The sequence below is a fragment of the Scylla paramamosain genome, chromosome 3 (genome assembly GCF_035594125.1).
Source record: "Scylla paramamosain isolate STU-SP2022 chromosome 3, ASM3559412v1, whole genome shotgun sequence".
NCBI lineage: Eukaryota > Metazoa > Arthropoda > Malacostraca > Decapoda > Portunidae > Scylla > Scylla paramamosain.
In genome coordinates this window covers 15,630,716-15,654,887 of record NC_087153.1, presented here as the reverse complement: position 1 = coordinate 15,654,887, position 24,172 = coordinate 15,630,716, and the positions used below count along the sequence as shown (strand labels likewise).

The 24,172-nt window shown below is 41.2% G+C and overlaps 2 protein-coding genes across 3 annotated transcripts; one reads left to right on the top strand and one right to left on the bottom strand.

Moving 5' to 3' along the window:
• Positions 1 to 1,390: 1,390 nt before the first annotated feature.
• LOC135091230 (urocanate hydratase-like) lies at positions 1,391 to 22,388 on the top strand. The gene is made up of 15 exons (XM_063988683.1): positions 1,391 to 1,733; positions 4,222 to 4,352; positions 5,087 to 5,240; positions 5,503 to 5,693; positions 7,209 to 7,275; positions 12,675 to 12,818; positions 13,355 to 13,465; positions 14,145 to 14,318; positions 14,514 to 14,734; positions 15,297 to 15,412; positions 16,086 to 16,261; positions 17,052 to 17,151; positions 17,762 to 17,843; positions 17,934 to 18,044; positions 21,892 to 22,388. Exons 1-15 carry the CDS (start codon positions 1,590 to 1,592, stop codon positions 22,019 to 22,021), a joined length of 2,052 nt encoding a protein of 683 aa, XP_063844753.1. The 5' UTR covers positions 1,391 to 1,589; the 3' UTR covers positions 22,022 to 22,388.
• On the bottom strand, positions 8,423 to 11,733 carry LOC135091238 (putative zinc finger protein 833). 2 transcript variants are annotated; one of them, XM_063988693.1, is made up of 2 exons: positions 11,614 to 11,733; positions 8,423 to 10,122 (listed from the first exon to the last, which is right to left on the bottom strand). In XM_063988693.1, exon 2 carries the CDS (start codon positions 9,484 to 9,486, stop codon positions 8,701 to 8,703), a length of 786 nt encoding a protein of 261 aa, XP_063844763.1. In that variant the 5' UTR covers positions 9,487 to 10,122; positions 11,614 to 11,733; the 3' UTR covers positions 8,423 to 8,700. The 2 variants fall into 2 exon arrangements, with proteins under 2 accessions (XP_063844763.1, XP_063844771.1); XM_063988701.1 differs by having other exon boundaries at positions 11,629 to 11,662.
• Positions 22,389 to 24,172: the final 1,784 nt, after the last annotated feature.

Below are 24,172 nucleotides of genomic sequence, written 5' to 3'. Positions count from 1 at the left end.
TGGATATCGAACCTTTGTGTGAGTAGGGCAAAGATCGTAGACTGAGACGCAATATTCGCTTAGATAATTGTAGCTGCAGTGCCACTTCTTTTACTGAGTGACCTTCCCGTTGCTCCTTAAGATGACTGACCATGAGTGACTGGCCACCCCGAGGTAAGCATCAGTCAGCCAGTATCATCACACCACCAGCACACTTGTGATACCAATGCTACCCTGACTTATGACTTTAATGATTAGGTAGTTACAGCAAAATCTCTATTACACACACACACACACACACACACACACACACACACACACACTTTTCTTTTTACTTTTATTTACTGCTTCATTTTTTTTCATTTATTCATTAACTTATTTTGGTTAGTTAGCTAGTTAGTTGATTGTTTCTCCTTGGTTGACCTCCTTCACATACACACACACACACACACACACACACACACACACACACACACCATTCTCCACGGGTAGCAGGCAGGAGTGTGTTTTCATTAGCATCAGTGTGGCGCAGTTTGCTCTGACCTCACTTAAATAATGAAAAAAAAAAAATCTTGAATAAACAATGGGTTAGATATTTAATTTGTACCCTATTATCAAACCCAAGTCGTCGGGCATCAGATCAAGTCAAGTACCTTCCTGCCAGCTTTATTATTTTCTCGTCCCTGTGATGCATGAATTTCTAGTTTATGGCATCTCTTGTAGAAGACTGTGATTAGTGAAGTCAGACACTTGTGCCTAGAAAATGAGTGGTTATGGAGATGTGTGTGTGTGTGTGTGTGTGTGTGTGTGTGTGTGTGTGTGTGTGTGTGTGCTTTCCCAGACAGATTAGAGGATATTATTGATATTTTTTATACATATTTTTAATAAACAGTCAATTAGTAGTGTATGGAGTCTATTACTGAGAAGGTATTTACTGATACATGGACTATATGGCTGGTAAGGTAATGATGTGTGATGGCGTGAACAAAATAATCAGCGGAGGGAATCAGGGCAACGCCTTGAAGGACAACCAGTAGCCGCCCGGAGACCAACCTGTTCTCGTACAAACTCTCTGGCGTCCCTGAGCCAATGAGCAACGCTTGTGTAAGAAAGGGAGAGGATCTGATTGGATGCTGCAGAGGGTGTGTCTGTCCTGGCTTATGATTGGATGTTGGGGAGGGTGTTTCCATCCTGCCTGGTGCCTGGCTGGTGCAGATGGCATGTCAGCTGGACTAGTTGCTGTTCCTGACCGTTGTTTAAGTAACAACACAAGCGTCAGTAAAGTACAGCTGGTCAAATAGTAGAGGAGAGTAATAAAGGCTTTGCGAACAGAAGGGATACGGTACCTTATATAAATACATTTATGTAAGCAAAATGGAACTGGTTCATCCTCGAGAGTTAAATAAAAAGCACAGATACCTGGGGTGTCAGACCAGTGTCGTGCGAGGCTTCGTGGTGGTCACAGTACACTCACCCGAGTCTCCTAAGTCACTGTATCCAAGAGTCCAAAGCTACGATACATTACTATTTTTATTCTTGTGACATAATTACCTGAAATCTTTATTGCTCTTGTATTCATTTGTTACTGGAGTGTCCCTAACGACGTCACCATGGAGGCCTCACGATCCAAGATAACCCTGAAGGAGCTGTGTGGTGGCCTGCCCGTCAGCCCGCTGCCCCCACCGCGGATCCGTGACCCTAGCATCGCCCACGCTCCCGTCAGGACCCACACCCTCACCCCGAAGCAGAAAGAGGTGAGGCACAGTCATTTTAATGGGTGTCAGGGGCAGGGAATGGTTGTGGCCCCATGCTGCGAGGCAAGGAGCGGGTGGGGTGAGGGAGAGCAGCAGTAGGGAGGTGGTTAGCGGTGGTTTCATTTACTGACACGCGCAGACTGGCAACTCATCTCATGAAAACAGGGACGTGGATTAACTGGTCTCCTTTTATTGTGTAGTTTGTAATACTGTTCATTTTATTTATCGATCAAGTTTAATTTTACAAATAACTGACAGTAACAACTGTCAGTTGTTTGTCAACTGTCATATTAGTTAATAAGGAGCAGGCCCGCACTTGAGAACACTTTCATTGTTGTTGTTTACAACCAAGGACTCTATATACAGAGTCCTTGGTACATCTATGGTTACAATTCCTACATTTGGATATTGTTATTAATCTAGAAGATGCCTATTACAGATAAGCCTGTATGATGTCACTGCGCATTTATGGGTGGCTTGGTGCAACACTTAGTGTCGTTGTTACTGTACTGTGGTGCATAGTGCCGCTGTGCAGTAAATGCCGCAGTGTTGGGGTGATGAGATGAAGTGTTAAGTTGAGAATACATGACAAGCTGGATGAGCGAGGCCACGGCAGTGTCTTGGACTCCAAGCAGACCAGCCTCGCTGAATGGTAAAAAAGCAAAGTGCGCTTCAGGCTGCAACTCTGAAAATTTAATGGTTTTAGGGCACACACACACACACACACACACACACACACACACACACACAGCGCGCGCGCACATATTTAAAACAGAAATGCATATAAAATGAAAATAAATAAATAGATAATTAAGTAGATAGATAAATAAATTAATTAATTAATTAACTAAACGCATCATTAGCTTGGCAACGGACTGTACTTAATAAAAGCTTCATCAGCATCAAGGCCTTACTTATTCATTTATTTTCCTGCTGAAAATGCAGTTGTTAAGTTAGTTCATTGATGACACAAGTTACATTAATTTCAGTTCGATATTGCGTTGCGTAAGCCACCCCTCACACTTCACTAGAGACCTTTTAGTTGTGTCTCATAACTCTCATCTGTCTCACTGTTAAATAATGTCAAATATTGTCAGCATCGGTGCGGCTATTGAATGAAACTGAAGATCTCCCTCACTCCACCCGCTCCAGTGTTTCAAAATCCTAACAGCGCATCTGTAATATTGTTTAATTACGGTTTTATATATAAACAACTGACAGACGGTAAATAATGCGTGCACGCATTACCTGTGGCGCAGTGGCGTAGGGGAAGGGGAACAAGGAGTCAACGACTGGGGTGGGTGGGTGCTCTGGGGAGGTCATGCTGTCGCCCACACTGTTGCCACCTCAAGGTGCACTCCTTTTGGGTGATATGTAATCAAATTTATTTTACCCTACCGTTTGATTAGATAATGTTTGAATACTCAGGTCGGCGCTGTCAAAACAATATTTGTTGCATGCCTTCTGCTCTTCCCTTTTGACGAGCGTTTTCAAAGTTGCGGGGAGACATGGTTCTGAATTCCCGATTTATTAATATTAATCGTTTATCTACTTATTTTTCATTCTTCTCTATTCATTTAAGTTTGTTTTTCCCTTTCTTGTCTTTTCATTTCACCCGAGGCTTCCCTCGTGCCTCATCGTTGCGGTGCTGCTCTTGCTACACAACTTTAGCTACATTTCCTTTATCATAATCTCTGTTTTTTTTTGTTGTTTTTTCGTCACGGGAGAAATTTCTTAACTTTCATTTTGACTGATTTGAGATACTCTTGTCCTGTGTCTAGATTTGATGATTTGATGCAGCAAGACCACGCCCCATTGAGTGGATCTGCATACATACCTTGCTACATCTAAGCCCCTGAACCGTTATCTGAAGCATCGTCCGCCGCGCGTCTAATCGATATAGTGATAAGCATCAAGCACAGAGGGAACCGTAAACACTAATTTTCGTCAACTCTATTTCTGTGCATTTTATCGCACCTTTATGTTTACTTTACCTTACTCTTCTCTAAAGTGGTCTGGGTACTGTTCTAAGATACGTTAAGTGGGTAAAGCAGCATTCCCCTCCCTGACAACTGGCTAGCTCTGAGCAGTGTATCCCGTTACTTTACCTTACCTTTACGCTTGCTTTACTTTACCTTACTCTGCCTTTACACTGAAAAGTTTGGCTACTATTCTGGTATAATTGTGAGTAAAGTTGCTTTCTCCTCTTTGACATCTGGGTCTGAACAATACACTGCGTTACTTTACCAAATCTTTATGTTTACTTTACTTCGTCTTTACACTAAAAAATTTGGCTACTATTCTGGTATAATTGTGAGTAAAGTGGCTTTCTCCTCTCTGACATTTGGCTCTGAGCAATCCATCGCGTTATTTTACCGTATCTTTATGTTGACTTTACCTTACTGTGCCTTTACTTTGAGTGGCTTGGGTACTGTCTGGCGTACACTGGCGGGTAAAGTCTCTAAAGTGTCCTTCCCTTTCCTGACAGCTGGCTCTGAGCAATGCACTGCGTTACTTCCCTGACCGCTGCCACTCAATCCTCGGCCCTGAGTTCGCGGAGGAGCTGCGGGTGTTGGGCCACATCTACATGTACCGCTTTCTTCCCGACATTGATATGAGGTGAGACTCCTTCACTGTATGGGGATCAAGGGCAGGGGTTGAATATACATCCTTAATGCTACCTTTCAGAATCAGAGATGTATTTTCCAACTGGTCTTTCCACCCTAGAACTTTGTATCGGATTTACTGTTAACTGTGTCTAACTAATTGAAATGTTGTATCACTCGTATGATCCTGTCTTCATATCCATACATTCTTTACTGACAGGCCTACAACATTCTCATTTACGTGATTCCAAACTTTTATTTACTTCTATGTTTCTATTTACTTTTTGCTACCAAGGCATGCCCCTCTTCTCGTTTGACTTGCATGTCCTCTTGTGTATCCAGGTTCTTATTCTTCCCTCAATAAGTCTCTTATTATCCGTGTAATAGTAGTAGTAGTAGTAGTAGTAGTAGTAGTAGTAGTAGTAGTAGTAGTAGTAGTAGTAGTAGTAGCAGCAGCAGCAGCAACAGCAGTAGCAACAGCAGCAGTAGTAGCAGTAGTAGTAGTAGTAGCAGTAGTAGTAGTAGTAATGGCAACAGCAGCAGCATCAGCAGCAGTTGCTGTTATTTCTTTTTTCCATATAATAACTATTCTATTTGTTACTACATCGTACAATAAAAAAAAGTTATCTTTTCAATTTATCAAACTCTATACCGTTCACATACATACACACACACACGTGCTGCATGTAAACTTTCTAATGAACCATCCTGTGTTGCGTCGACGCGTCCTCCTGATGGCGGGGACAGGGCCTACCCGATCCACGAGTACCCGGCCAGGACCAGCAAGGCGGCGGCGGTGATGCACATGATCATGAACAACCTGGACCCCCGCGTGGCGCAGTATCCGCAGGAGCTCGTCACCTACGGCGGGAACGGCAGTGTCTTCTCCAACTGGGCTCAGGTGTGTGTGTGTGTGTGTGTGTGTGTGTGTGTGTGTGTGTGTGTGTGTGTGTGTGTGTAAGGGTTTCGAAAATTACGATTTCATTATATCCGTTCATTTTTTTTTTTTATCTTCGGTTGTATATTAATTTATTTTTAATTTACTTATCTATTATTACGTGAAAAAATAAATAACATCCACTTCACACATTCGCCAAGAGTCCACATTCATCACTGCATATCATGAAGTGGTGGTGAGTGAGGTGTTTGCCTTCTCGCCGCAGTTCTGGCTGGTGATGCACTACTTGTCCATCATGACGGAAGAGCAAACGCTGGTGATGTACTCCGGCCACCCCATGGGACTCTTCCCCGCCGACCCCCGCTCCCCCAGGGTCATCGTCACCAACGGCATGGTCATCCCTAACTACTCCACCAAGGCCAACTACGATGAGATGTTTGCCCTGGGAGTCACCATGTGAGTGTGGCACAGACCACCGTATTCTGAAACACTCCTCCTGAAACGCAACTCCATTATATTCAAAAGGCTCTTGTTGAAGTGACCCGGGATGAATTTCAAGGATGTTTTTCATGATTGTAGTGATAGATTAATAAGATTTTTATGTTATAATCATGAGAAACGCTCTTCAGAACCCGGTTAAATCATCTATGTGGCCTTTGAAAACAGTCGTGGTGAGAGAGCAGTGTTTCTGAATACGAGCCAAAGAGAGAGAGAGAGAGAGAGAGAGAGAGAGAGAGAGAGAGAGAGAGAGAGAGAGAGAGAGAGAGAGAGAGAGAGAGTTAATCACACAGGCAGACAGACAAACACAGGCGCATACAAACATAAACACACACACACACACACACACACACACACACATGCGGTCAATGTAGAAGCAAATGTAACTGGGAAAAAGGAGTGCAGGGGGCCAAGGAGATCGAGGGAGCAGAAGTGGGAAGTGGGTGGATGGAGAAAGAACGAAAAGGAGTAGTGGACAGAAAAAGTTTTATTCTCCATTACTTCCTCTCTTTTTCTAATTCTTCACTCACTCGTCAACCTTACTGCTTATATTTATTTTATCTACTTTCTCCCCGTACTCCCATCCTCCTCCTTCACTCCTCGACCACTTCCTTTCCCCGTTACGAACTTCATTCTTCCCTCTTCTCTATAATACGTCACTTGCTCTACCTGTTCCCTTCCTTTTCCTTCGTTCTTCGTCTTATTTCAAACTTCCCTCCCTTTCCTTAGCTGTAAAAGACAAGGGAGGGATACCTCGCTCTCTTGCTCTCACTCATTTCATAATATTCACTCTTCATCCTTTTTCACTTTCTTTCACTCTCTCGTATATTCTCATTCTCAGTCAGTCTCATTCTACTTAGCAATACTCAAGATTATTCTTACTCACTCTAACACTTCATTTTTCGCTAACTTTCACTCACTCACGCTTGCGCTCTCTCTCACTCATGCGGACTCACATTCAATCTCACTCTAATTAGCACTCACCCTTTCCCGCTGTCATTCTCACTCATGCTCACACTTAATTTTTCACTATTTTTTTCTTAATCTAACTCCTGCTTGTTTTCGTCTTCACGCTGACTCTCACTCACGTTTATTATCACCTATTCCTCTCTTTCCACACCCATTCTCATTTTGTTAATCTCTCAGCTAATGCACACTTACTTTCCATTCAACTCAAACCTCACTCTCGTTCACTCAAACTAAGCACATTTCAACTCACTGGCTCATGATTCCCACCAACCGTGTACTCTCACTTCCACTTTTCACCATGTTTCCACTCAATATAAAGTCCTTTGATCTGCTATACGGATTGATCAGTCATGCAAGGAGACTGTCAGCAGATCAGAGGACGAAAGACTTAGAGGGGAATGGCGAAACACAATAGAAGTAAGTGCTGGAGATTCCTCGACTTCTGACTAGAACTGTACATGCCCATGACTGGGAGAATAAGATGAATGTTTTCGTTACCTACAGATACGGACAGATGACAGCCGGCAGCTACTGTTACATCGGTCCTCAAGGCATTGTCCACGGAACTACGGTAAGCTGAAGACGTGCAGTTCTGTTTATCTTTCTGTTTGTCTGTCTATTTGTATGTTTGTCTGTCCATCAATTCATGTATGTATGTCAGTACATGTCATCTTTGTATGCATGCATGAACATCAGTAACTATCGATCTGTATCATATTACTGTAGATCTTTCCTCTTAGCTACTTCACACTTACCTCGTAGAGCAAGTATTAGAGCGGTGGTGGTGATATTAATTGTGGCTTAGTTAGCATAGTGGGGAGGCACTAGGGGGTGAGGGTCACCGATGAGACTGAGGTGGAGGGAGGGACGAATCATCTCTGTGGCCTTTGGAAATTATTTTGATGAGGAAATAAAGCGTTTAAGATTGTAGGCTACAGTATCATAAGTAAGCATCAGTAGGAAATTATTTTCATGTCAAGGTAAACGTGTGGTCTGGCAACGTTTAGCTGCGCACTCCTGACTAGTTACTGTGAGGCTGCTGAGGGTGTCCATGTCTCACTAGGACCCCATACGACAATGTCTGTTGATACTATGGGTCCTGCTTCACACTGACACGCCTTGCCACAGCTCGAGGTCTTCCAAAATTATGTTGGCTTTGCCTGTTATTTGTTTATTCATTACCTGTTATATTTATTATTGCTATTATTATTATTATTATTAGTAGTAGTAGTATAATTTATCTTATTGTTATTACTATATTGTTACGAGTATAAAGACAAAAAATAAAGTTTATATATATATATATATATATATATATATATATATATATATATATATATATATATATATATATATATATATATATATATATATATATATATATATATATATATATATATATATATATATATATATTGACACATAAGCAATCACTCTCTTTCTTGTTTCATCCCTTTCATCTGGTACTTGATATACTTGGCTCAGTTTGCTGCCAGCATGGTTCCTTCCTTCTTCATGAACCTGCCATTAGTTCTCTCACCTGCTTTGTCAAATATAGTTCTAGCAAGTAACACCATCCTGATTTTCTTTCTCTTTCTACATCATGTAATCCAGTACAAAAGAATCCTTTTGAATTAAAAAGGGCTGTTATTGAAAATTTAAGTTGCAGATTCTGGTAAGAGTTCTATTAGAGGTCTGAGGGCAAATGAAAGGCAAAATTATATTTTATGTAAATGTGCAAAAACTAGACATTACATTTCCTTTAAATGTGAAATGGCTATGCTACAAGTGTTTTGTAGAAAAGGGACATTTGTAAGAATGAATATTTTTGGGAAAAGTGATTCCCAAGGACAACAAAAATTTGAACTTTCGTACATAAGGTGCCTGAGATTGTTTACCATGTAGGGATGTTAGAGAATGCATATCACTTAGTTTTTACACAAAAATACCATAAAATCATGAATAGAAAATATAAATTCTGATATATCAAAAAAATTTAAATGCCATCTTTGTCTTCATATCTTTCCATGAGATCCCGTATACTTAGCTCCTCCTCTCCCTCATTGAGACACACCTCCAGGGGCAAGAAGTCGTCAGGTTGTACCTCCTCTGGTTCAGAGTCGGAACCCAAGTCAATCACTTCCACCTTTACTGAATGTTTTCTTCCTCCACCTCCTCTCTTGCTGATGCAGGTTTTGTCCTGCCATGCTGACTGGTGGTCTTTCATGTCTGTATCATTGCCAGGGTCTCTTTCCTCCCTTTGAAATGTGCAGTAGGACTCTGAGTGTATTTCCAAATTGAAGGAATGGGCAAATCTTTTCCCACAGTTTAAACATTCATATGGCTTCTGTGAAACATGTGCTTGCTCATGTGATGTCAAGGAGGCCTTATCAGTGAAAATCTTGCCACATTCCTTGCAGGTGAAGGTTGGTGGGTGAGCCATAACATGATTCTTGAAACTACCAAGTTGGATATACACTTTCCCACATTTTCTACACACATATGACTTCTCATTGGAATGAATTTTATAGTGGGTATCTACACAACTAATATTGCTGAACTTCTTCTCACAGATGCCACACTCAAACTTGTTGATGCCAGTGTCATTCATTCGATGGTATTTAAAGTAGAATTCCATTCTGAATGTCTTGCCACAGTCCTTGCACTGATACATCTTCCTGCCATCATGCATCCGGGAGTGTATCCTGAGTGCCTGGGGTGCAGAGAACTTGCGGCCACACTCAATACACTCGTAGGATGTGTGGTGAACCTTTGTATCCATGCTCCCAGTGCAGAGAGAAACTTGTGATATCAATACATTTTGAATGATTGATATTCATCAAAATCGAATGATCCTATTTTGTGTTTCACGTCTGTACGCAACATTACTCATATATAAGTGTACAAAGTTTTATAACTTGTAACCTTAAGGAACTAACAGCAAATAATCTACTATGGTTTATGCTAAGCAACATCAACAGATTTCATAAATCATTTATCTACTTCTGGCTACTTGGATACATATATTATATCTAATGCAAGGTGTACATGAGAGCACATAAAGGATAGGTACTATAATCCAGATAATTTAGAAGAAATATAAATAATCTCTGCAGTGACTAGTCTATTTGAGCACACATCCATTTACAGATTATAGAATAAGCATCTGGCAGTTATATGAGTGATTTATGAATATAAGGCTTATTTATGGCATGCTGTAGTCTTGACTCTACAGCCAACTTGAATATGGAAGGTCTTGTTTGGTCCAGGGGTCGCTCAGGTCAGTGTTATGCTGTAGTCATGCTGGTGCAGCTGTTGGTTGGTGTGCTTGCTGCCTTTCAGCATGACAGAGCTGCTTCCTTTCTGCCTTGACTTCCATAAGTTACTTGAAGGAGAGCTGACCAGTTGACCCAACAATCTGAGGGAAAATTTTTTTTGATAAATAAAACTGCTTTGGACTCTGCCTCAGAAAAGTGAATATAAGCTTGGCATCCATGACAAAAGAACATATGGAAATACAGTTATCTTGCAACCTAGCTAATACCACTCTGCCATATACAACATTCTTTTAAACTGACATGTACAGTCTCCTGAAGTGGACTGAAGTATTTATCTTGAACGTTTCAGTGTAATTTGAATTGATCTGTTTTTTATTACCATAAAAACATATTTTTTTTCACCCACATATCCCAAACTAAAAACAAGTGATTTGTAACAATAACTGAAAACTAAACCAAATTTAATCAAAATCTAAATTTCAATACTGAAGGGCTGACGTTGTTTCCTTATGGAGCAACCAATAGGTGTGGGACCATTGCAAATCTGCAGCCCAGTGGAACCTACACACATCAATAATAAACACACTGTCCACTCTGCCTCTCTCTCAGTCTCTGTACAAGGAGAATTTTTAGTTTACATGAACATTACTATTCTGATCAAAATAAAACCATACATTAATTTTTATAATGGAAGAAATTCCCATCACTGCCTCAGTCCCACCCCAGGCATGATTCTTACCCTCCTGATGGGAGAAGCACTTCATGCCTGCTGGAATGAAGCCAGCTAAGCAAACACCTCATTATTTTGGTGACTTTTAAGATAGAGCCCCTCTCATTCATTGTTAAGGTATTATTATACAAGTGCACCCGTCTCACTGCAAAAAAAAAAAAAAATTGTTCTCAGTGAAGTACTTGGGTTACATATAACATTGGCATGTATCTTTACCACCGCAAATTGTTTGTTCCTGAGATGTTAATTTCTATCAAATTTACCATTAAGGTAAGTTAGGTTAGGTTTAGTTATGTTAGGCTAGGTTTAATTAAGTCTAGTTAATGTTTTTATTGATGAATTTCTGCTTGTTTACGTGTGTGTATGCGTGTGTTGGAGGTATATAAGAATAATAAAAAAAAAAAAAGCTGATTTGCGGCAGAAACTAAATTCATTCAAAGCACAATCAGAAAAAAAAAATGTAGTTTCGTTTGAAAATGTTACATGGGTGCACTTATATAAATTTAAGTGTTAGCACCTACCAAACTCTTGTTCCAAACTTCCACCATTCCAAAATTTCACCAGATCATAACTTAACCTACCTAACCTTACCAAACACAAACTCCCATCAGTCCCACGTGACCCACCCTAACCTAGAAAGACCACATCATCATCCATTTATCACCAGTCTAACTTGCTAACTTCACCAAATCACTTATTTATTTATTATTATTTTTTACGAGTGACTAATAAGATACAGTTGCGTTGGATGACTAACTACATTAACACGCCATTGATAACAACAAATATCACCAATAATGCAACAAAAACGTATATTCATATCAAGAATAATGGCCTGGATGCCGTGGTACTGAAAGATTAGTAGTATCCCAGCAGTGTCCAGCAAAGAATAGTGTCTCACCTGTCACTGCCTCACCTTCGCCCCAGTTTGTTTGGTTCCAACACTCTTGACTCTGTTTGCTTAAAGTTTGGGAAGTAGCGCATAGACTTATAAACATCTAGAGTTGGTTATTATTAAACTTTATGAACTTTCCTCAGAACTTATTTTGACAGTCACAGAGATCATTATTAATTTCATTATTTTAGGGTTATTTATTTTTTTTTATTTATGATGCAGAATCCTTCTTAAACTTATAGAATCTTGAAAACCCTCTTGAAAACCCCAACAGCTGAAATGTGTGAGCCTGTGAGGTCCAATGATGCAATAAAGCATGCCATTTTAAAGCCACATATATGAATTGATGGCATAAGCAATGATCTCAATTTCAACCTTACAACCAAACCTTCCAGGGGGAACTAAACTATTTTAAATGTCACATCTGTGGTAGAAATGGATTAAGTATAACATTTGGATGAATATATATATATATATATATATATATATATATATATATATATATATATATATATATATATATATATATATATATATATATATATATATATATATATATATATATATATATGTTTATATATATATATATATATATATATATATATATATATATATATATATATATATATATATATATATATATATATATATATATATATATATATATATATATATATATATATATATATATATATATATATATATATATATAGAGAGAGAGAGAGAGAGAGAGAGAGAGAGAGAGAGAGAGAGAGAGAGAGAGAGAGAGAGAGAGAGAGAGAGAGAGAGAGAGAATTTCAATAATCATGGTGAGAGAGTAAAGCGTTTCTGTATGTTATATATATATATATATATATATATATATATATATATATATATATATATATATATATATATATATATATATATATATATATATATATATATATATATATATATATGTTAACTCCAGAATTTTTTAGGAAGCACTTATGGGTTCTTGTGAGTGTGTGTGTGTGTGTGTGTGTGTGTGTGTTCGCTTTATACTCTCGCTAACACATCCACTGACCCCGAGCTTTGTCTATCAGCTGACGGTGCTCAACGCAGGTCGAAAGTACTTAGGGCTGGAGAGTCTGGCGGGCCGCGTGCTGGTCACCTCTGGGCTGGGCGGCATGAGCGGGGCGCAGGCCAAAGCGGCTGTCATCTGCGGCTGCATCGGCGTGGTGGCAGAGGTAAGGCCTGCTGGATCGTGTCTGTCCCTTTTGTACTATTGAGAAAACTCTTAATCTGGTATAAAAAAAGGAAAAGAACTGAAAACTGATGAAGGAAAAGTGATGGTCCTCAGGTAAAACACGTACAGTTTTGCGTGTTCATCTCTCATGCTTGTATACCAGGGTGTGGAGTCTTCTCAGTAATACATGTTGTGTGGTGGCTATTTTAATCACTAAGGTTCATATAGTGATGTGTTTGTCCTTTCCTGAAGAATATTATTTTAATCAGAAAACTAAGTTAGGATCAAAAGAAGGTGGGCGTGAAAGAAGAGTGGTGATGGTGGTGGTAGTGAAAGAGGAGGATGTGATGATGGTAACGATAGTGAAGGAAGAGGAAACAAGTTTGCCTTTTCATTTGCTTCTGAACTAGTGATCACAATGGTTTCTAGTTATCAAGTACAAAAGTGACATTTCCCTTTTGAAATACAAAATAATAATGGCGAGAACACCATGGTAAGAGGACGAATACACTCCTGTGCACTCTCCGTCCCCTGCAGATGAGTGAGGAGGCTCTGATGAAGCGTCACGCCCAGGGATGGCTGCAGGAATACACCGACAACTTAGACGTCCTCATTAAAAGAATACGAGAGACGCGCGCCAAAAAGGAGGTGAGTTGAAGCCCAAGGGAGGAAGGAAGGAAGGTAGGGTGGAATGACTAACTTTCCAATGCTCGGAAAATCAAAATATTGTGCATTTCTGAATACCGTCATTGCAAGGGATAAGAGTGAAAACAATTTAGAATCTGCCTTTCCGTGCTTCCTAAAAAGATGGTGTATAGCGTTTATAATAAGATGGTTACTGAAATTTAGAAACAGTGCGTTGAAAACCCACAAAGGATTAAGTTACACAGTTTTGCAGGTTACAGTACACTCTATATCAATTTTTTTATTTATTTTTAGTTATGAAAAGCGCGCCTTAACGGGGAAGAAAACTGCCTTTTCATTTGTCACTGAACTAAAATAAATAAGTAATGGTTTCAGTGCTTTATAGTTTTCAGTTTTGGAGTCTCCTTCTTGGAGTAAAAAATGAATGTTTGCGAGAGCACCACGACATGAGAACCACTACACTTGTATCCACTCAGAATACGTGCTGCGAGTGTCTAGAGTAACATTTAAGGTCCTTTGGCTTGTCATAGTGTTTAGCAATGCCTTAAATATTGAACATATAGTTAATGTGAACCTCTTGCTTTTCAGGATTCCTTCATAGTTAGAGCTAATATTTTTTTGCCTTCCTCTCATATGTTCCTGCCACCATACTGACTCAAGTATCGTTGGCTTCCCGTCACAGGCAACCTCCATCGGTTATCTGGGTAACGTGGTGGACGTGTGGGAACGACTTGTGGCAGAGTATGAGGCCACAGGAGAACTGCTTGTCGAACTTGGCTCCGACCAAACCTCGTGCCACAATCCTTTCGGTGGAGGCTACTGCCCCGTGCAGCTCTCCTTCCAGGAGGCTGAAGAGGTGAGGTGGGCGCGGAAAGAGAGTTAGATAGATAGATAGATAGATAGATAGATAGATAGATAGATAGATAGATAGATAGAGAGAGAGAGAGAGAGAGAGAGAGAGAGAGAGAGAGAGAGAGAGAGAGAGAGAGAGAGAGAGAGAGAGAGAGAGAGAGAGAGAGAGAGATTGATGAACCTTCTATTCTTAATGCAGATGTTGGGAAAAGACCCCTGTCGGTTCAAGACTCTGGTGCAGGAGTCACTACGTCGGCAGATCGCTGCCATCAACAAGCTGGCGGACGCTGGCTTGTTCTTCTGGGACTACGGCAACGCCTTCCTGCTGGAGGCTCGTCGCGCGGGGGCTGATGTCAGCAAAGCCGGGGCTGAGGATCCTCTTACCTTCCGCTACCCCAGCTATGTGCAGGACATCATGGGGTGAGCTGCGGTGTGGAGGACAAGACAGGAGCAATGTGGATGGGATGAAGGAGCTGCTTAGTGCGGTAGGGCGGGGGAGTAATGTGAAGATTGGGGAGTAATGCAAAGGTACTCTGCTCAGTGTAGACAAACTGTTAGGGCGGTGAGAGGTTATCTGAATGACAGGGCGGCAAGGGACAGGCAGTGGTGAATAATTTGTTGATGCTGTGGTGATATTGGTGGATTGGTTGGTGTAGGGATGGAAAGTTTGATTATGCTGCATATTGAGGGTATATGTAAAAGCATGACAATAAGGGAGAAAGTTCTGCCTTTGTTCTATACGGTCCTCTTCTTTTCCCTGTCTTTATTTTTATTTCTTTCCTAATTCATATCTTACCCTTCATTCTTTCTTTTCTCTTTTTATTCCTTCTCTCTCTCTCTCTCTCTCTCTCTCTCTCTCTCTCTCTCTCTCTCTCTCTCTCTCTCTCTCTCTCTCTCTCTCTCTCTCTCTCTCTCTCTCTCTCTCTCTCTCTCTCTCTCTCTCTCTCTCTCATCAAGTGTCTCTTCCCCCGCCGCCCTTCAGAGACATCTTTTCCCTTGGGTTCGGGCCCTTCCGCTGGGTGTGCACCTCAGGGGACCCCGCCGACCTGCAGACCAGTGATGATATTGCCTACAACGTCCTGGCCACCATCTGCAGCGGTAAGTAGATGAAGGTGTAATGCTAGAGTGGTGATAGTGTGTGTTGATCAATCCATATTCTGAAACACTTCTGGCCGCGCCTCCACTACTTTCAAAAGGCTCTAGTTTGGATCACGAGGGTTTTTAAGGCTGTTTTTATGGTTCTAGTGAAGGATTAACAAGATTTCTACATTATGAACTGGAGAAACACTCTTGAGAACCTGGCTAATCATCTCTGTAGCCTTCGGAAATAGTCGTGGTGAGAAAGCAAATCGTTTCAGAATACGGGAATTAGAGAGGCTGGGCACGCGAGGGAGAGAAGAACCGACACATTTATAGTATTTTCTCTTGGTCATGAGACTTTCTTTTAGATGAGCTAGGATCTGTTTGCTTAGCGTTTTTGATTTAAAGATTATATCTCAGAATCCATATGAATGCATAGCAACACAAACAATGACGAGGTTAGAGATGAGATGTGTCTGTTTTTCTTTACTGCCATGGAAGTTCTCTCTCTCTCTCTCTCTCTCTCTCTCTCTCTCTCTCTCTCTCTCTCTCTCTCTCTCTCTCTCTCTCTCTCTCTCTCTCTCTCACGAATGACGTTTCCTATCACTTATAAACACAAGATTTCCCATTGATTCCTCCGATCTCTTGGTGTCTAAACATAACACTTATACCATCTTCTGACCTCCTGCAGAAGATCTCCCGAAGAACGTGCAGCAGCAGTACGCGGACAACATGCGGTGGATCAAGGAGGCGGGGAAGCACAAGATGGTGGTGGGTAGCCAGGCCAGGATTCTCTATTCAGACCAGCGCGGGAGGGTCAAGATCGCTCAGGCCTTCAACGATGCTGTGCGAGTTGGCAAGATCAAGGTAAGGGGTGCTCATTGTTTATAGTCCCGTATTCAGAAACCCTCTGTTCTCTCACCGTAACTGTCTCCAAAGGCCACAGAGATGATTAGCCGGGTTCTCAGGAGTGTTTCTCCCGCTAATAATGTAGAAATCTAGTAAATCTGTCCTGAGAACTGTAAAAATTCGTGTAACTTCAATTAGAGCCTTTTGAAAGTAGTAGAGATGCAGCATGTTTCAGAATATGGCCCTCTTCTGAAACGCTTTTTCGTTGCACCTCCACTCCTTTCAAAGTGTGTAATTGAAGTGACACGGTTTTAAGGGTGTTTTTTTTATTTTATTTATTCTTTTTTTTTTTTTTATGTCTGAAGTGACAGAGCAACAAGATTTCCACATTATCAACGGGAGGAACTCTTAAAAACCAGGTCAATCATCTCTATGAACTTTGAAGATAGTCGTTTTGTGAGAGTAAAGTGTTTCAGCATACGGTCTAACTCTACTGTAGCCCTATGCAGCTTGAATTGCTGATAGAAAACGGGATTTTAAGTCAGAGAGATTGATTCGATCGAATAAGTAAATACGGTTATATTCAAAAGTCGAATAATTTGCTACACTAATTTTTTTTCTATAATTAGCGTTTTTCCTCAATATCAGGTCCTCTAATCTGCTGACAGTCTTCTTACCAAACTAGACAACTGACAAAAATAGCAGATAGTTAAGATAGCGCTAAGACACAAAACAGTGAAGGTGCGTGTTTAAGGTCCTTTATTTCTGACTGCCTATATCCACTGCTTTCCATGGTGTGGCTTTGCAGGCCCCGGTGGTGCTGAGCCGCGACCACCACGACGTGAGCGGCACCGACTCGCCCTTCAGAGAGACCTCCAACGTGTATGATGGGTCAGCCTTCACCGCAGGTATTACGTCACTCACACATCACACCCTTCTCTCGTCATCGTTTTCCTTCGCCTCCTCCCTTTATTTTCATCATCATCATCATCATCATCATCATCATCATCATCATCATCATCTTCGTCGTCGTCATCCTACATTTCTCTCATGTAGTATTCACACCTGCACACTCTTACTAATCGCAGACTTCGCTGTCCCGCCATAAGTGTTTTATTTGAGGATATAAAGAGGCTTGGCAGGAAAATTCACTTTTTATTCTTAGCATTTGACTCTCGTTGCTTCTAACATGCTACTAGTAACACCTGTGCAGTTAGATTACATTACGTAGTATTATCCACAGTGATTAAGGTACCGTGTTACTACGCTGTTAAAGAAAATAACTGCTGTTGCTTTCAACTGCTAATCTTCAAACAGTTCTGGGTAGCAAAAGTTGTTTAATAGGTATCTTTGTTTGTATCATAAGCGCTCTGTTATTTTGTTTTCAGCGTATTGATATGAAATTATTCAAACTGCTTAATTTCCTCCACAACAAAGTGTTGATGCACATCCTATACACTGATCACTGTGTACCACCTTTGCTTTTCTTACGGTGTTACAATTCCCTCTCTTCCTCAGACATGGCCATCCAGAATTTCGTTGGAGACGCTTTCCGAGGAGCAACCTGGGTGGCTCTGCACAACGGAGGCGGCGTTGGCTGGTGAGTCTTGTGTTACCGGGATATGAAGGATGAAGGGAGACGTCTGGAAACACGGGGTCTGTGAGTGACAATGTTGTGTTGTGTTCGCAGGGGCGAGGTGATGAACGGCGGGTTTGGCCTTGTGCTGGACGGCTCCGAGGACTCCCACTACCGCGCCACTCTCATGCTCAACTGGGATGTGTCCAATGGCGTGGCGCGGAGGTGAGTGTGTGATTCTCTTTTTATTCTTTCTTTTTTTTTCATGTTAATGCTTGTTTGAGAATGTTTTAAGTAAGTGCTATGTTTTATTTATTTATTTATTTATTTATTTATTTATTTATTTTTTGTCGTTCAGATACAGTGATTCTGGGCTGTGACTACGTAGAAATTTTTCTCATCCATTTATTTGTCTTGTCCACTAACAATGAAAATAATCATATCAAATCAAAGGAAATTTCCTCTCTATCCCTCCCTCCCCCCTCTCTCTCTCTCTCTCTCTCTCTCTCTCTCTCTCTCTCTCTCTCTCTCTCTCTCTCTCTCTGTACGAGTAATTATCACAATCTCACTCTCATCATCATCCTCACGCCCCTCACTATCATGGTCTCTATTTTATTATGTACATACGAGTATCTTCGTTTATCAGTCTCAGGGGAACTGAGGCAGATTACGTCTTGAGGGTGTAATTGTATAATCCAGTCATTCAGTGATTAGTTTCGTGAAACTATCTTATACAAAGTAGGCCGGTGAGTTTGTTTACGAGTACCAGATCATTCACTCGTTCATTCATTCATTCATTCATTCATTCATTTAGTCAGTCAGATAAATAATCAGTCAGTCAGTCAGTCAGTCAGTCGTTTTATATTAGGTGACTAATAAGTTATTCATTCATTTAGTTAGTCACTCAGTCTTTATATATTTGGTGATTGATAAGTTATCCACTCATTTAGTCATTCAGATAATTAATTAGTCAATCAGTCAGTCAGTCTTTTATATATTAAGTGATAAACAAATCATTCATTCATTTAGTCAGTCGGTCAGTCAGTCGGTCAGTGAATCTGATGAACTACTCTAAAGATAAGGGGTGGATTAATTGCTGTAAGGCTACATGTCTGAGAAACACCTAGAATCATACAAGTCGGCTTCCTAAAGCATGACAGTTCTATTGGTCACTGGATAGTTGTATGGCGATGACTAACCGATTCCAGTAAGGTACAAATTAGAGCCCTTACCATGTTCCTCAAAGATCCGGGGAAGTCAAATCAATAAGCCTCCGTTCTGATAACCTAAGAACATGTCCTCGTATCTCCCACCTATCATCCTTATCCATAAATTTGTGTAATCTTAAAGCTCCCTCATAACGGTGTGTAAGGTACGTCGGCACACTATCCTCTCCACTTGCCTTCCTCCTCACATGCTTCCCAGATGTGGTGGATGCTGACGTCCCTATCTCCCTATCTATCTGTAGTGACTGCCACGTGTAGGCCTGATGGCTTCTTGCAGCTTCCCTTATTTCTTATGTTCTTATGTTATGTTCTTTAATCTTATTTTGTATTTACAACTTCTATTAAATTTGTCACTCCGATGGGCAACAATTCACTGCACTAAAGGCAATGTACGAAAATTTTACAAGCACGTGCAAGAAAGAAGAGGACGAAGAGGAATATATTTTGCGATTTCTAGCCAGTGCAGTGTCTGGAGGTGGTTTTAGAATAAGAAGTGTTCCAGAGTGGTCAGTGATGAAGGGAAGATGTACCAAATAGCATTTTGCTGATTTTCCTTGGAATGACTACTGCTTCCGTGTCAGAGACCCGTCTTTGTGTGCTGAGCGCATAACAGAGGTGATAGTGTCTGGCATGGAGGCGTACATTCCTCACTCTTTTTCTCGTCCTAAACCTTCTAAACCTTGCTTTAACACAGCTTGTTTTCGTGCTATACATGATAGAGAGGTGGCCCACAAAAGGTACTTAAGCCTTCCATCACCAGAATCTCATGCACTTTATATTTCTGCCCGGAACCATGCCAAGTCTGTTCTCCAACTAGCCAAAAACTCCTTCATTAACAGAAAATGTCAAAACCTTTCAAGATCTAACTCCCCTCGTGATTTCTGGCATCTAGCCAAAAATATCTCCAATAACTTTGCTTCTTCTTCTTTCCCTCCTCTACTTCAACCAGATGGCACCACTGCTATCACATCTATTTCTAAAGCTGAACTCTTTGCTCAAACCTTTGCTAAAAAGTCTACCTTGGACGATTCTGGGCTTGTTCCTCCCTCTCCTCCACCCTCTGACTACTTCATGCCACGTATTAAAATTCTTCGTAATGATGTTTTCCACGCCCTCGCTGGCCTAAACCCTCGAAAGGCTTATGGACCTGATGGGGTCCCTCCTATTGTTCTCCGAAACTGTGCCTCCGTGCTTGCACCTTGCCTAGTCAAACTCTTTCAGCTCTGTCTGTCAACATCTACCTTTCCTTCTTGTTGGAAGTTTGCCTACATTCAACCTGTTCCTAAAAAGGGTGACCGCTCTAATCCCTCAAACTACCGTCCTATTGCTTTAATTTCCTGCTTATCTAAAGTTTTTGAATCTATCCTCAACAGGAAGATTCTTAAACATCTATCACTTCACAACCTTCTATCTGATCGCCAGTATGGGTTCCGTCAAGGCCGCTCTGCTGGTGATCTTCTGGCTTTCCATACTGAGTCTTGGTCATCCTCTTTTAGAGACTTTGGTGAAACTTTTGCTGTTGCCTTGGACATATCAAAAGCCTTTGATAGAGTCTGGCACAAAGCTTTGATTTCCAAACTACCCTCCTACGGTTTCTATCCTTCTCTCTGTAACTTCATCTCAAGTTTCCTTTCTGACCGTTCTATTGCTGCTCTGGTAGACGGTCACTGTTCTTCTCCTAAATCTATTAACAGTGGTGTTCCTCAGGGTTCTGTCCTGTCACCCACTCTCTTCTTATTATTCATTAATGATCTTCTAAACCAAACTTCTTGTCCTATCCACTCCTATGCTGATGATACCACCCTGCACTTTTCCACGTCTTTTCATAGACGTCCAACCCTTCAGGAGGTAAACATATCACGCAGGGAAGCCACAGAACGCCTGACTTCTGATCTTTCTAAAATTTCTGATTGGGGCAGAGCAAACTTGGTATTGTTCAATGCCTCAAAAACTCAATTCCTCCATCTATCAACTCGACACAACCTTCCAGACAACTACTCCCTCTTCTTCAATGACACTCAACTGTCCCCCTCTTCTACACTGAACATCCTCGGTCTGTCCTTTACTTATAATCTGAACTGGAAACTTCACATCTCATCTCTAGCTAAAACAGCTTCTATGAAGTTAGGTGTTCTGAGACGTCTCCGCCAGTTTTTCTCACCCCCCCAGCTGCTAACTCTGTACAAGGGCCTTATCCGTCCATGTATGGAGTATGCTTCACATGTCTGGGGGGGTTCCACTCATACTGCTCTTCTAGACAGGGTGGAATCAAAAGCTTTTCGTCTCATCAACTCCTCTCCTCTAACTGACTGTCTTCAGCCTCTCTCTCACCGCCGCAATGTTGCACATCTAGCTGTCTTCTACCGCTATTTTCATGCCAACTGCTCTTCTGATCTTGCTAACTGCATGCCTCCCCTCCTTCCGCGGCCTCGCTGCACAAGACTTTCTTCTTTCTCTCACCCCTATTCTGTCCACCTCTCTAACGCAAGAGTTAACCAGTATTCTCAATCATTCATCCCTTTCTCTGGTAAACTCTGGAACTCCCTGCCTGCTTCTGTATTTCGACCTTCCTATGACTTGAATTCCTTCAAGAGGGAGGTTTCAAGACACTTATCCACCAATTTTTGACCACTGCTTTGACCCTTTTATGGGACTGGCATTTCAGTGGGCTTTTTTTTTTATTAGATTTTTGTTGCCCTTGGCCAGTATCCTTCCTACATAAAAAAAAGAAAAAAAAAGAATGTGTTAATACCGCTATGTACTTAATACCTGCTGTTGTTCCCTAACTATTGAAGATTGACGTCTTTATGAACAATAATTCAAATAAAAAAAAAATCCTCCTGCAGGGCGTGGAGTGGCAACGAGAACGCCCAGGCCACCATCGTGCGTTCCATGGCCCAGGACCCCCGCCTCAAGATCACCCTGGCCAACTCTGCCGACCCCGCTCTCGTGGCCCGCTCTCTCGGCAACGTCTGAGCGCCTGTCACGACTCACGATGCTTCTGTCATGTCAAGGGCTGATCTTATGCATAATCAAATTTTTTTTTTTTTTTTTTAGTTTATTTTTCACAAGGCTCAGTGACACATTTATTCATGAGTTGTTACAATACTGCCTCTTTTTTTTTTACTTGTGTATTACTAGTAGTGTTGGTTTTCTAATTGTTTTCAAGTTTTAATTAAGGTTTGTTTGTTGGGGAGTTCTCATATGCATTAAGGTTCAAGTTGAGTGGAGAGTATTGCATTTTTGTCGACTTATGTAGTATCTTTTTAATTACTGTGTTAAGTGATCCTAATATATTCCTAACTATTACTATTATTGAATTAAAATGCATAAGCAAATATCCCACACGACTATCTTCTAAGTACTCCTTAGGGTATCACTGCAGTTTCGACCAGTGCATCGTTACGTGGTTCATCTCATCATCTGGTCAGGGTTCATTAGGCGGAGGGCTTTTTTCTCTCTCTAAAGTCATGAGTGCGTCACATGATTGCTGTTTGTTTTGCCAGGCATGTGCATTGGCATGCCCTAATCATGCTGTCTCATTAAGTGACTCGTCCTGGAAATGGGTTGAGTGAGAATGAAGGATTTGACGATGGGGGAAGGAAGGGGTGGAAGTAAAACAATGGTAGTGTTGGCTGTGGATGTGGTTAGTGAGGGACACTCCTTACACTCCTCTGCTCTGGCTGACGAGCGAAAATTGCCCCAGTCAGACTTGTATAGCTCATCTAACAAACCATAGAACATTAGCAGCTATCCTATTGATACACAATGAAGTACGGTGAAAGTGCAAAGATGAAGGCATGCATTTGAAGTGGTAGTTGGGGTGGGTTCAGTGATGGTAGTTAGCTTGCTGGTCAATGCACATGCGCGGACTGCTCGCCAGCAGGCGGCAGGAGCCGCAAGACGCAAGCGGGAGCAGTCTCACCAGTGTACTGAGAGGGGTTGGTGATTTGACGCGTGTTCCCACACATGTGAGTATTCTCTTTCGGTTGTAGCTTTCACTGAATATTATCGGAGGCCCAGAGATTCATATGCATTTTCAGGGAGGAAAGAACTGTCTGTTGCAGAAGTCCAGAAGCTATTACAACTTAAGTACCAAAAGGCAGAGTGAGGGGGAAAAGGGTAAATTTATAGTTTAAGCCATTACACACTACGTGGTAATAACCTACCTCATTTTGTTCTTCTCACTATTCACATCATTTCTAATGATTACACTACTTGTCGGAAATTAATAATAACGCCACAATAGGCCTGGGAATGCACAGCGCTCTCAACTTTTTCTAAGTCCACAGGTAAACATAAATGGGTAAATTTATAGTTTAAGCCAATGTCCCCAATCTCTACCCACGGCCCCCCAATCCCTCAAGCAAGCTTGGGGGCCTGTGGGGAACCGGGGGTTTTGGGGGGGGGACCCATATACGAGTGATATATGGACTTAAAAAATCTAGGGAAATTTCCCCAAAATCTAGAGAAATCTAGGGAAATTTCCCTAAATCTAGGGAAATTCTCTTTATCTAGGTAAATAACCCAAACTCTCCCTCTCGCAATTTGACAAGACATTGAGAAGCACCTAATTTAATCTAACCTAACCTAACCTAACTTAACCTAACCTAACCTAACCCTAACCTAACCTAACCTAACAACTGAAGTTCAGGCAACAATACACCATTTATGTTTACCTGTGGACTTGGAAAAAGTTGAGAGCGCTGTGCATTCCCAGGCCTATTGTGGCGTTATTATTAATTTCCGACAAGTAGTGTAATCATTAGAAATGATGTGAATAGTGAGAAGAACAAAATGAGGTAGGTTATTACCACGTAGTGTGTAATGGCTTAAACTATAATAATACCGGGAAAAGTACCAAAAGGCAGAGGGAGGGGGAAGAGTTTTATTGCCGCAGTTTTATCCTTATTGTTCCTGCTGGTTTGGTTATATAATCATGTAACTGAATGAGTGTGAAGATGGCTAGTTCGGATTGTGTAAAACATCTTAACAAGCAGAGGTTTTACAAGTATCCTAACTACTGTTTGCGTTTGCGGGGCACAATTATGAGACGAATGCTAGCTGCTATGTACCGGCTCCTACGTACCACTGCTTTGGCTTTTATGTACCATTGAAGGGCTGCTA